This window comes from Cyrtonyx montezumae, unplaced genomic scaffold (genome assembly GCF_038088225.1).
Source record: "Cyrtonyx montezumae isolate F1298 unplaced genomic scaffold, pur_monq_1.0 scaffold_13, whole genome shotgun sequence".
NCBI classification, from domain to species: Eukaryota; Metazoa; Chordata; class Aves; order Galliformes; family Odontophoridae; genus Cyrtonyx; species Cyrtonyx montezumae.
In genome coordinates this window covers 32,358,005-32,371,601 of record NW_027071859.1, presented here as the reverse complement: position 1 = coordinate 32,371,601, position 13,597 = coordinate 32,358,005, and the positions used below count along the sequence as shown (strand labels likewise).

Below are 13,597 nucleotides of genomic sequence, written 5' to 3'. Positions count from 1 at the left end.
CAACACATCTTCCTTTGCCTGATGGTGATTTTTGGGGAAAAGATGCTGATTATTGTACCAGTGTCCTCCCCTATGAGGGAGGCTGCCAAGCTGTTCTCCTGGAAGAAGGAGTGTGAGGACATAATAAATACAGAAGGGTGGCAAGATGAAAAAGTAGAGTAACAGAAGCAGGAACCGAATGCTTAATTACCCCACATGGTTAACACGTGCTTCAGAAGGGCACCAAGAATACAGTTCAGTGGTGTAGCAAACTCAGCTGGCATTAGCCCTTGGGTCATTTGATTAAATACCCAAATCCAGGCATTGTGTCAGCATTCTCTCCAGCAGTAGCAGTTCTGCACCTGAGATTTGAAGATTCAAGGAGGGAGAAGAAAAGCTTCAGTTAGACTACAGTGAAGAGCAAGTTTTGCTTTTACTAGAGTGAAGCCTGCATGACTGATATGTAGTTTTAAATGCTTTCAAAGTAAGCTTCATTTCTCAATAGCCAAGGAGATGGATAATTGCTTTTGCACACGTTTTTCCTTACTTAAGCAGCGTTTCTGTTTTCAAAGTGTGGTAAAGGCAAACAATACATCACATCTCTGCTTTGCTTTAACCATGATCCCTACTTAGCATGCAAGAATACGGTGCAAAAAAATGACATTTGAAAGCGGCAAAACGTAGGTGTAGGTGGGCTGTAATGAAGGCACAGGAGATGAAAAATGGGAGGTTCCCCCTCCTCCTCTACTTAAGTGCACAACCCTTTCTTTTTCTCACTATTTGTCATGGAAGGAGAATACTGAATTCATTTGAATGTGTCTAAGCAATCCATCGGCAGTAACATTTCCTCTGGGACAGAAAGATGTTACATAAAAAGCAAATTACTTCCAAAAAAACTTAGTTAGGCAAATGATCTCAACTTCCCTAGTCTGATGTGAATTAGGAGCTTCCTGCAAAGCACTGTTACAACGCACTCAGCAAATCTGCTCTTAAAGCTATTTGGCTGTTAGTTAACCAACCCTGCAGGAAAGCAGTCCAAAAGTGTAGTAATGGCTGAGGTTCAGAACCTTATTCCTTCTCTAAAGAAGATACACAAGGATTGAAATGATGTATATTCGTTTGCCTTACAAACCCTTACCTGGGAAAACAGCTGTGGCTGCAATACCACCCCAGCTGGCTACAGAAAGATGGAACAAGTACAGTCAGGCTTTCAAGTCCACCTCAGACCAGCTCAGAGCCTCCCTGCAGCCCTTCACTGGCTGGCCAGCCAAAAAAGGACAGTTCCTATAGCTGAAAAGCATGAAGCAAAGCACAACTTACATGCAAAAGAAACGACAGTCGTGGCATGTTAAATCACATGGCAACAGAAGAATATTTTTTATCCCATTTTCTGTGATTTAGCAGTTGAATTCGGCACTTACTGGAAGCTCACATCAATACAGATCACGTTCACATGTGTGGAACAGTGGTTTCAGGGCACCACTGAGCAGCTGACAGAATGTCACACTGAAGTACTGTAACTGCAGGTCTCAATTTGCTTTTCCTAGGCAGCAGCAGGTGGTGGCAGCAGTTTGTAAACACTGTAACTGATCCATTTCATATACAAGATAACTCCCTCAGTAAGGTTGCTCATTGGGTCTCACCTGTACCTAAAAGCAGGTAGCAGTTAGAAGGAGCAGTTAATACCATGCAGGTGTCCGCTGTTCTGCTCTGTTTCAGATGTCCTTCTGGGATTGGCAGAAGCTGCTGAACCACCCCAAGTGCTGCCTGCTTAGTAATTGCTTCAGCTTCAATTTGGGCTTACAGTTTTTTGGTCATCCCCGGAAACAGTCTCCAGCTTTCACAGTCCCCACAGATTATGGTATCTTCAGAAGCTGGAGGAAGTAGGCAGTCATTTAAAACCAAAACCAAATCCAAAACGCCACCAAAAAACCAAACCACCCAACAGGAAGAAAACTTAACGCCAGACAAGAGGGTTAGAGCACAGGAGGCACTGGAATTAAGCATTCAGTGTTTTAATTGTCGTGTGGACTGTTCTGTCAGCACAGCCATTCATATATACAGTAAAAAAAAAAAAAAAAAACCATGCCTGAAATACCTCCTACCAAAATAGCTAGAAGGCGGAGAAGGGCTTCCAATTGGACAAAGCCAGGAATTTTTACCTGCAGGAATTTTCAGTCAAGGATCCGATGGGAAGATGGCACGGTCATTTTGCTTTCTGAAACTCTAGGTGGCTCTGAGATGAGCAGATCATCCTCACCCAGTGAACAACTCTGCTCAGTGTTCACGAAGTTAGGAATGTTAAATTTTGTAAGACAATTTAGGTCCTCCTCCAGCGTTCCACTGCTCCTGGAAACTTCCTGGAAGTGGATATTACTCTCTAGGTCCGGACCTTTCTGACTTTGCTGTGCTTTGTCTAGGTGTTCCACTTCATTAATGCAGAAATGGAAAAGCGACCGAGACTCTTCAGCTAGTTGTCGAGAAAAGACTCTCTCCGACTCCAGAGGTCTTCCAAAATCTGCCACAAAGCTATTCATCCGAAATCTTTTTCCAGAAGATTCTGTATTCCTAGAGAAAATAAAACAACCTACAGTGAGACCATGAATTTAGACTCACTGGCATTCTTAACAGCAAATCTAGTTTCAGCAGCCATTACGACCAGGAAGGAAGTAAACCCTCAGCTTCATCTATGAGAGTTACAAGCCAGCATTGTTAATTGTTTTCACCTGAAGCTCCTGTAAGCCTTGATTTGAGGGGTAATTTTCCATGGGAATAAGTTACCAATGCCAGCACTTATTAATGGCACTCCTAGACATCAGTGTAAGTCAATAATCAGATCACTGAGTGAGCTCAGAACTCTACAGAATTTCCTCTTAGGGCGAGCAGTGGAAGTTTAAAAGAAACGTTTTAGAGAATACTTCGAGAATGATCCTTTGATAGCAGGAACTTTTCAGACACAGGTAACGCTGCAGTCACTAAAGATGTAATTTGGGTGGTCAGTTGTCTAGATATCAAACTGCCTCTCACTCTGACCACAGCCACTGACATTCAGCTTTCCAAACTAGAAGAGTGCTATAAAGACTGGGTGACTTAAAAATACAGAAACATAGCCTGGGAAAGACGCCTTGACATCTCTCTTTTCTAAAAGCATTAGTGCAGAACAGCCGCAGTCTACGTAGATTTGTGAGAAGCTATCAACAGCTAGGGGTGAGGAAAGCTCCAGCTAGATGATGAAGCTTTACAGATAGCAATACATTCTCTGTCGGGCTTTATATGCTGTCATCACAAAAAGCAAGTTATTTGCATCTGAAAGGCTGTAAAGACTTTCAGAGATGAGTAGTGAAAAATAAAAACATTCTCAGGATATTACCATTTTGACAAGTAAGCATTACTGAATTATACCATTTAGATGTGAACAAGTAGCAGATGGCACTGAAGCCAAATATTTGGACTCCTAAAGATGCACACAACACTTAGAGAGAAACACAAAGTGAACACTCTAGAGTCTGCTGGAAGAGTTAAATGCTACAGGCTTCTGAAAGCCTCGTCTGGCACATTCACAGATCCATCCCTAAAACCTTCAAGTTCAGATGCTCACCATCAGTCTTTCACTCAGAGTTAAGCAAAGAGGTCCCTTCTGCCCAAATGCTAATTTACTTTCCATTACGTGATGTGAGATTTAGAGCCTAACAAAAGCACTTATGTTAGACTTGGGAGATATTCAAGACCCGCCTGGACGCCTACCTGTGCAACCTGGGCTAGGGAGTTGCTCTGGCAGGGGGTTGGACTCCATGATCTCTGGAGGTCCCTTCCAACCCCTACAGTTCTGTGATTCTGTGACTTCGAAACAACAGCACTATAGTTGGTGGAGACAGTGTCAGTTCATTCTACATTTCAAAGTGAAAAATGTAGAAGCAATATAATTTTTAAACTGATGTAAGACGTCAGAGTAGATAAATAATAATCTACTCTGAACACAGCAGGAGCCAAACTGGAAGGAATAATGCTGCAGTAGCCTTTGGAACAGATGACTGCAGTTATGAATTTATAAGGCACCTATCTGAACGTGAATTGCTTATATGGTTTTGTGACAGAGTGAAGCAAACACATAAAGAACAAATATTATAAGCTTACAAAGAAATGAGTTAGGAAGAAAGCTAGTTCACAGTCATGGAAATTCTTTTATTCCTATTATTTTCTTATTCCAGAAAGCTGTGAAGGTGTAAAGGCTCACTGCACAGAAGGGCACCCAGGACTGGCAACAGCAACCTGGTCTCAGTGGATGAATAGAAGATGCAGATAAATGTTAAAATGACCAAAATTTTGAGAACTTATTATAGAGCATAATCCTATAGGGACCACAGCAGTGAGAACAACTACTTCGGCACCAAATCCCTACTGCGGTATTTGGGCCAAAAGGATTCTGAGTCCCAGAAGTTGTCAACAAGAGCAAGATGGGGAATGCCAGGCATCTTGAGCATCAGACTTAGTGAAAATAACACTCAAAACGAGCAGTTGCCAATGAATAACACAGGGAACTAAGCTCCCTTCAGGGAATTTTCCAGCCTGCCATGCCAGGCTCTGGTTGCTGGATGGAGCATTAAGCAGAAATACTGAAAAAAAAGCTTTTTTTCTTTTTTGCACAAGCTAGGATTGTGCACCTACTAATGCAAGTGAACAAAAGGTAAGTGCTAAAGGCGTAATTCCTGTAACTAATTACATTTCTGCCTCTCCTCATCCATGCCCTGAACCTTTTCCCCTGGGCTGAGAATGAATCCAAACCTGAACATCCTGTGTAATTTTAAAAAGCATGCTATCATACCCCTTTATACTGAACCAAGGAAAGCATATTACTAGAAAAGTCAGTGATCTATTTTGGATCCATCCATCTGAATCCAGTTACATTTATCTCTCACGTTAACGTTACTTTAAAGAACAGCCAAATTGACTTACTGAAGTCAGAGACATGTCCATCAATCAGGATGGCTTCCTCCTGAGACCCAGGGATCCCATTAATAACTATTTCTTAAGGACAGCTGCAAGGCAGCCCACAAATGAAACAATGAGTCACGAAGAATCTAGCCAGTTCTAAAGATGGAAGATGCAGGCAAAACAAACCCACAGTCTATCTTGTCTTTGCAGGCAGGTATTTATACTCTCCAGTCTTTATATACGTGTAGCAAAACCAAGAATCATCAGAGGCATTCACCACTCTTAGCTTATTTCTGGATGCACTATTTGCGGTACCATACACAGTAGGCTATCAATATCAAATATAAAAAAATAAAAATAAAAACAGTGCTCAAATTTGTCAGAAGTGCCAATTTAGCGGATGTAGTAAGTGGGAAAATATTCAAGCACATATCTCTCAGGGCTGCAAAGGGATTTAAAAATACATGTAGAAAGGAATTGACTGAGGTCTGCTCAACAGCTGAAGAGAAGCATGAAGATGTAGACTGGAAGGGAACTCTGGAGGTCTTGAGTCCATGGCCTTGGACAAGCTCAGGTTGCCTGAGTGTTCCTCTGGACACAGAAGCTGACTGAAGATGGAGGTTTCACACACCCTCTGGACAGCCTGTTCTGAGAATACTGATGAAGAAAGGAGAAATGCAGAAGATACCAAGCAGCCCTCTGCTACCCCCAAGTCTGCTTTTAAAAGCATACAACCATTTTGACAAAAACCTATGTAAAATTCTAATTATCATGTATTTGACTTCATTGCTTCCAGTCCCGTTGTGCACACGAGTTACAGATTTGGATGTTTAGCAAAGAAAAAAAGATCGCCAGGGAAAAGACAGTGCACCAATATTTACATAAGTTAAGTATCTTTGGGAGCATGGTGTGGCTTTATTTTTTTTCTTGAAATAATGCAGAAGGAAAGCAAAAATACCAGCTACAAAATGCAGCAAGTCAGCTCTGGAAAGCTGAATTCTTATGCCTCCGCTTCCTCCTCACAGAAGCAACAATGCACAGGAGCTCACAATGCTTGCAGGTCTTCCCTAACACGGACCTGCCTCTAGAGATGTGCTAACACAAGCTTTCAGACACAGCCTGCATTACCACTAAACAGTGCACAGTCCTCGAAAGGCAAAGAAAGGCATGCTGCTTCTGTGATAACCACAGACAATGGCCTCTCACAATCAGCTTCTCATGATTGCTACGTGCCTGCAAGCCACCTCATCCTCCAGCAAGCCTTTTTGTTTCTACTCAATGAGAAGCAAGCCTGAAAGGAAGAGATGCGAGTTCAGATAGGATACTGGCAGCTGCAAGCTGCACAACTGCTCTAAGTATGAGACTTCCAGGTAAATGGCTCAGCCAGGACATGGTCTGCACATACTTAGCAGTCACAAGGAAGTGGAAAAAGACTTAAGATTGTGACTAAGAGGACTCTGGTGTTAAGAAGTATGGAGCTGGATCTGGTCTACAGCATCTGCAATTTTTCAGCAGAAACTGAGACACCTGGAGGCTTGGTGAGCTACAGGGCTAGGGAACATCTTGCAAATGCAAACAATACCCACATTTTGGACTCGAATGTAAACATATAAAATCTTCCAGACTGCAGCTTTCTTAAGTTAGTGTCTGTGTGGCATTTTATTTGTATCCACGCTGCCAATAGCCACGTTTCTCTGCTCCACTCTCCACCATAAGGTAAGCCTACTCTGAATGACCCCAGTTGTCTGGGGAACAGTCATCTAAAGCCATGTGTGGTTGGCAGCCTACCCACTGACTTTCTTTCAGCCTTGAAGGGCATACATGCGGCAATTTCATCCTCTTCACTGTGTGTCTATGAACTACTTGCTAAATAGAGAATGCATTAACATATACTTTTATAAAATTGCTCTCCTACAAACACTTGGAACAAAAAATATTTTAAATAAAGACATACAGCAGCCTAACCAGATGAGGTTTAACAAGAGCAAGTGTAGAGTCTTGCACCTAGGAAGGAATAACTGCATGCACTGGTACAGGTTGGGGGATGACCTGCTGGAGAGGAGCTCTGAGGAGAGGGACCTGGGTGTCCTGGTGGACGACAGGTTGCCCATGAGCCAGCGGTGTGCCCTGGTGGCCAAGAGAGCCAGTGGCATCCTGGGGTGTATTAAAAAGAGCGTGGCCAGCAGGTCGAGGGAGGTGGTCTTCCCCCTCTATTCTGCCCTGGTGAGGCCTCACCTGGAGTATTGTGTCCAGTTCTGGGCTCCCCGGGACAATAAAGACAGGGATCTCCTTGAAAGAGCCCAGCAGAGGGCTACAAAGATGATAAAGGGTGTGGAACTCCTCTCTTACGAGGAAAGGCTGAGAGACCAGGGTCTGTTCAGCCTCAAAAAAAGAAGACTCAGAGGGGATCTGATTCACATCTATAAATATCTAAGGAATGGGAGGCAAAGGGACGAGGCTGGACTCTTCTCAGCAGTGCATGGTGATACGGCCACAAACTAAAACACAGGAAGTTCTGCACAAATGTGCATGGGAACTTCTTCACAGATGGAGCACTGGCACAGCTGCACAGAGAGGTGGTGGAGTCTCCTTCTCTGGAGACATTCAGGACCAACCTATGCAACCTGGGCTAGGGAGCTGCTTTGGCAGGGGGTTGGACTCCATGACCTCTAGAGGCCCCTTCCAATCCCGACAATTCTGTGATTCTTTCCTAAGAACAGAGCAGAGAAGGCAGCACTGATCCAGTGCAACATCGGCACTGCTGCTGGTTGCTCATGGACTGCTGAACTCCAGAGTTGCCACATTCGCTTTTCAGACTCACTCTTGATGTGGAGCTCCTGTCTTTGTCAGCAGGGTCAGGACAAAGAACATGAAGATGACAAAAACTGCAAGACCGACCCAAAATCCAATCACAATGGAATCTGCCAAAAAAAGAGAAAACAATATGATCAGTATTTCACCCACACGTGCAGAAAGTTTGCAGTTTGACTGCAAATTACAAAAGGTTTTGCATCTCATTACTGGCTGAAAAAAGGGGAAGGATGATCAGATTGACTTTTGTTTTTAAACAGAAAACTGCCACCGAAGCCCTCCTTCTTAGCCTGTATTTTAGTTATGTCTAGACAAACTACATGAGGGAAGGGGCTGGATTCTCCTTATTATTAAACTAAGAGCAGCTCCCTTTGTTATGTCTGGCTGATGTCCAAGCATTGCTTTAGAAACAGTTTTAGTACTAGGACACAGACAAGAGGATTATTTGATTTTCAGTAAAAACCTCTGTCCCTGTTGCACAGAGCTCCTGTTATTCTGAATGATTTCTCTTCTGAGATCACAAGGCTTCCAGTTTTTGATGGATCCCTTAGGCCCAGGAAGATTTTGCTTTCTTTCAGTGGTTAAATAAAGGCTTCTAAAATAACAAATCTCAACAATTAACATTTAGTTTTTGAGTTTCTGGCTTTCATACGGAAAACTGTAACACAGTTTCAAAGGAGTCAAATAAATCTGGACCCCCCCCCCAAAAAAAAAAAAAAGCAAACAAAAATCAATTAACAGGAAGACACCAATGCAATAGCCTCATACAGATGCAGTCTTACTGTTATCCTGAAAGGCAGCCTCTTAGAAGTAACGCAGTACATTCCTTCCTGCCTCATGGCAAGATAAAACATAATTAACTCATTCTAGAGAAATAGCTGTCTAGACCATTAAAAAACCTTCATGAGGAAGGTTCCAGACCAGCAGCCTAACCCAAATGCTATTATTACTGTTTTCCTATGTCCAATTAGGCATCTCCTGCTCTAATAAAAGCCCATTGTTTCTTATCCCACACACAGATCAACCAGCTTGCTATAGCTTCTGCCTGGGCTTCCCTAAAATGGGGGGGAGGATTTGTCCATATGCAGAAAATGTACTTTCTGTTCTCATTTATAGCAAATGGACCTGCACATAAATCACCAGCACTACATAACACATATCTAGGTCCACTTACAAGTTCAAGGAAGACCTAAAGCTGCTTCTGAACAAATCTCAAAACATTTAGGTACATTTGGGATTAAGAGATGACACAGGTGAGACAAATATTTCCATACAGCAATCAGCTGGTAAGCGTAGCCCGAAGCTACAGAGCACAAAGCCAAAATGTGGGGTGGTCCAAGACCCACAGCCTGCAGCTGCTGTTTCACTTGTCCTTCAGTCAGATATTTTCAGTTTATGCAAATATGCAAAACTTTCACTGTAAAGTTCAAAATATTAACATGTGGGCATGCCAGAGGAAAGTCTCAATCAGAACAACCTCTCATTTCCCAGCAACTATTGAACCTCACAGATCCACTTGCCCCACTGCAGCAGGCAGAGCACACCTTAACCAAAACATAGTTTGGTTATCCTGCCTGCCACTTGGCCCCAGTGGTTAATCATGCTCCCCCTGTGAAACATCTTCCATGATAAAATCAATTCAAATCATTTGATCTTTCTCTGTGAAGTAAAAGTGCCTGTTGTGACTCAACACCGTCTCCCTGAGAAAATACTTTATCACAATCAAGTCACTCCTTAATCACATTTTCTGGTACACTAAGAAGGTTACGTTTCAAGTCTCTCACTGCAAGGCTTTTTCCATCTATACTCTTCCACATCCTTCCCACTCAACATCTTTATAAAGAAACTGAAGGGTGATTCAAGTATAGGTCTGCATGATGAATAGAAAGTAGATTTGGGCAAAAAAGTCATCCCATGCTGACAACCAGCACGCTTTTTCAAAGTTTAGAATACTCCTTTTAGCTCCAAGCATAATGGTAAGAGTTTATTTCTGCAATTCTGTGCATTATGAACCCTGAATCAGTTTCAGAATCGTGCTCGTTTAGCCTGTATTCAGTGGTTCAAGATGCATCTTGCATTTTACCTTATTAATATTATTAAAAAAAAAAGTGTTTTCTGTATACTGGATTGCTTTGTGAACACTTATCTCCACTGATCACTGTACCTAGTTTTTCCTGCTTTCCAAAATCAAGTTTCTGAATTCCTTTTTATATGTTTAGTTATTAGGAACCTCTATTCCCCCATAGCAAGGTCAACGTTAATCCCAAATTGGCCTCTTGCAGAATTCACCTTACCTCTTGGCACAATGCAGCTCCCTCTCAAGTCAGCTGAAATACCTGGTGTAACAGAAATGAAATCATACACCTCTTGCTTTAAGAGGGGCCAGCGATGTTTTACAGCAGCTATGTGCCACTGCAGTCTGAATCACCTAAACTGGAGTCCACACCCCTTTAAGTTTTCCAGCATAAGTTACAGGCATACATTAATATCCCTTCTCCAGTTCGACTAGCATCTTTCTTGTAGACTCCTTTCTAGACTTCAGTAGAACTCATATTCATACATCCACCAGCATTCAAAGACCATTCCACTAGAGGTCCTTTCTAATTTCAGGGCAGAAGAATAAGAAGGGCCCTCAGCCACTCCTGCTTTTCAGACCAGGCGAGTTGGTGTTTTCTGTGTGGATGGCACTACAGACATTTTCTGCCTGCACTACACACCTCCCCACCACCTGCTCAGGCCATTATTCCCTTGCCTTCATTACAACTCACTGAACAACAAACAGATGAGTCGACAGCATCCTTTTAAATTCACACTGTAAGCCAGATCACCAAAGCAGAGCCTTTCTCATTGCCTTCACATCCATTTTTTTTTTAATCACTGATTCAACCATCACAGCAAAACTTAGAATAGCACAGGCAAAGAAGACTGAGTATTTCTTAGTGGGATTACATCTACAAAACCCCAGCACTGCCATTTGTGAAGCCTGCCACTAGAGAAGTTAAGATTTTGTCAGCGAAGACTGAAAATCACCTTGCAGACAGCTATGCCAAAAGTTACGAGATTTCAAAGACTTATGTGGTTAGAAAAAAAAAAAAGGAAGACTTGTCAGTATTCAAAGTCTCCATGACAATGCAATCTTAACACAATCTCTTCTCCTACTTCCTCCACAGGTTTGGATTTCTATTAAATTAAATGTCTGAATTGCCTCCAAATTCCTCAGCAGGCCCAGCTCAGCTGGAATTATCTAGAACAAGAAACTTATGGATATGTCATCACATATGCAGAACAGACAAAGAATGTATTTACCCACACAGTTTCATGAAATTAATATCAACCTGTTTGAGAATGCGTGCAGTAACACAACTCCAACATGTCAGTAAAAGGTCACTGATTCAACACTGCTGTCAGCCTCTTTTTCATAAATATATCACATTCCACCTAAAAGCAGTTGCTCTTTCTGTCCCAACAATAAGCGTGGTCCAGAACCCTCCTGCTTTTCACAACCAGGCAGTAAAACTGAGCTACCACGCCCAGCATGGCAATCAGCTCAATGGCAATCCAAGGTACAGTCTGCCACTGGACCTTCACCAACCCAGAGGTAACTCTCATTTGTGTTTTTTCCTCCCATTCCACTCTGACACACAGAGCTAAAAAGATGATGTTGTACACCTTCAAGCTCAAAGAGAGTATGTTTAGGTTGGATAGAAGGAAAAAATCTTTCACAGCGAGGGTGTTGAGGCACTGGAACAGGCTGCCTAGTGTTGTGGCTGATGCCTCATCCCCGGAGATTGTCAAGGTGAGGCTGGATCAGGCCCTGATCTAGCTGCGGTGCCACTGTTCACTGCAGGGGAATTGGACTTCATGACCTTCAGACATCCCTTCCAACTCTAAGGATTTTAAAGGTTAAGTACAATTCAGGCCAAAAAGCAACTTCTGCTCTAGTTGTTGCCTTTCAGACGTGTTAAGAACTTCACTAAGTTCCTCCCGACTCTCCCAGCTGTGCAGAAGCAGGGCAGACAGGCCTTCCTGGGCTACTGACTGCCATGGCAAGTACTCCTTCTCCCCAGTCTGAATCCTCACCATAGTGATGAGGCAGGAAGAATGCACCCCACCCAGCACCAGTGCTCCAGTACCAGATGGGGATCCTTCTCCACTACTTCAAAGACTGGTGCTCAAACACTTGTCCAGAGTGTTCAGCTCAGAAGCAGTGGAATAAGATGGTTTGCTTCTCTTTGGCAAAGTGCTTGCACTGCATCTCGTAGTTTTGAGTTAGTTTCTGAGCAAAGAATTTTCTAGAACTCAAAGCTATTGTCTAGGCTCAAACTAGGCATTGGTTGTGCACTAGCCTGTACTAGCTTAATGACCTCTCCACTTCTACACATATTTTTCGTCTCTCTGTCCTCTGTTCTCCACTTTTTACTTGTACTGTTATTAAACAGCTTCCGCATTTGTGCAACACTGAATTTAGCACAAATGTTCTATGAAGAATTTCCTAATAATAAAAAATTCTTCAGAAAAAGACACTTCTTGAAGTCTCTGAAAGCCTGAAACATATTTTTAGTAAATAAAATCAAAAGCAGTAAGGCTGCCCACCAGTGCCTTTTTTGCATTAATGGGAACAGGGACAGAACAACAAGGATCAGAGCAAACAGTAACAGGGTGTAACACTTCCTGCTATAAACAGTTCCTAGAAGTGAGACAGTCCTCAGTAGTAATGAATTCCTAATAAGGACAAGAAACTCAAGCACTGCTATATATAAGGAAAGCAGCCAGCAGAAAGACAGAAAAATTTACAATAATCCAATAAATGATTGGTTGAAAAAAAAATAGGAGAGATTTCAGTACAATAATCACTTCTAAGTGAAGAGCAGGAACTTTAAGATGGGGAAGCACAGCTGAAATAAAATGCATCCATACTGAACTTACATTTATGAGCCTTCAGGCCTTCAAATGACACTGGTCCATACTCATAGTACTCATACTCCCAGGTGTAATCAGAGTTAGACAAGGCCTGCTGGGAGGTACTGTTAGAAATCAACCTCAGGTCAGACATCTCACACCTAAATAAACATATGCCTGTGGATAGGAAATGCATTGGTAAAGAATACATATTTCTAACCCATCTTTGATTTTTAGAGAGAATCACACCTTTACAGAGATGTCAGTAAGTATACAAGGTATGAAAAGCAGAATATAATTTTTATGGCTGAAAAACACTGAATCCCAAAGACTACCATCCTTGGCAGTTTAGGATGAATGCTGCCATGAGAATCTGTGGTGAGAACTGAGTGGAATGCCAGGCTCAAAGTGTTACATCATTCATACAAAGTCCAGCTGGCCCCCTCAAGGGCTGAGGTGGGCTAATACTCTTGCACATCTTCCTTAAAGAGCTAGACAGTGTGTCAGAGCACACTGGCAGCAAGTTCACGGAGGATTACCTGGGGACTGACAAAAGGCTGAAGGGTAGACTGCTATTCAGAAGGACCTAGACAAGCTGGAGAATTCAGGTGACAGGAACAACTGCAGCCAGTGCATCAAGAGAAGCATTTCTCATTCTCTATTCAGCACCAGTGAGACCGCACCTGGGGTATCATATCCTGAGAAATGGGAAGACATGAACGTATGCAAGAGAAATTCTAGTGGAGGGCCACCAAAACGGTCAGGGAGCTGCAGCACAGGATGCACGAGAGGCCAAGGGAACTGGGTTTGCTCAGCCTGGAGAAGAGAAAGCTCAGGGGAGACCTCAGTGTTCCCTACAGTCAAAGTTACAGTCAGAGAGTGGAGGGAAGACTGGGCCAGACTCCTCCCAGAGGTGGACAACAGGGCAGGAGGCAAAAGGTACAAGTTGAGACATGGGAAATTTCAGTTAGGTACG

At 42.8% G+C, this 13,597-nt stretch overlaps 1 protein-coding gene across 1 annotated transcript; it reads right to left on the bottom strand.

Annotated features, from left to right (window-relative positions):
- Nucleotides 1–2,147: 2,147 nt before the first annotated feature.
- MRAP2 (melanocortin 2 receptor accessory protein 2) lies at nt 2,148–12,775 on the bottom strand. The gene is made up of 3 exons (XM_065731151.1): nt 12,649–12,775; nt 7,733–7,832; nt 2,148–2,547 (listed from the first exon to the last, which is right to left on the bottom strand). Exons 1-3 carry the CDS (start codon nt 12,773–12,775, stop codon nt 2,154–2,156), a joined length of 621 nt encoding a protein of 206 aa, XP_065587223.1. The 3' UTR covers nt 2,148–2,153.
- Nucleotides 12,776–13,597: the final 822 nt, after the last annotated feature.

Coding starts and splice junctions, on each gene's coding strand:
- MRAP2 (XM_065731151.1), bottom strand. CDS start 12,775: ATGTCTGACCTGAGGTTGATTTCTAACAGTACCTCCCAGCAGGCCTTG. Junction 7,833..12,648: donor AGGCCTGAAGGCTCATAAAT/GTAAGTTCAGTA, acceptor TTTTTTTGGCAG/ATTCCATTGTGATTGGATTT. Junction 2,548..7,732: donor ACAGGAGCTCCACATCAAGA/GTGAGTCTGAAA, acceptor TATTTTCTCTAG/GAATACAGAATCTTCTGGAA.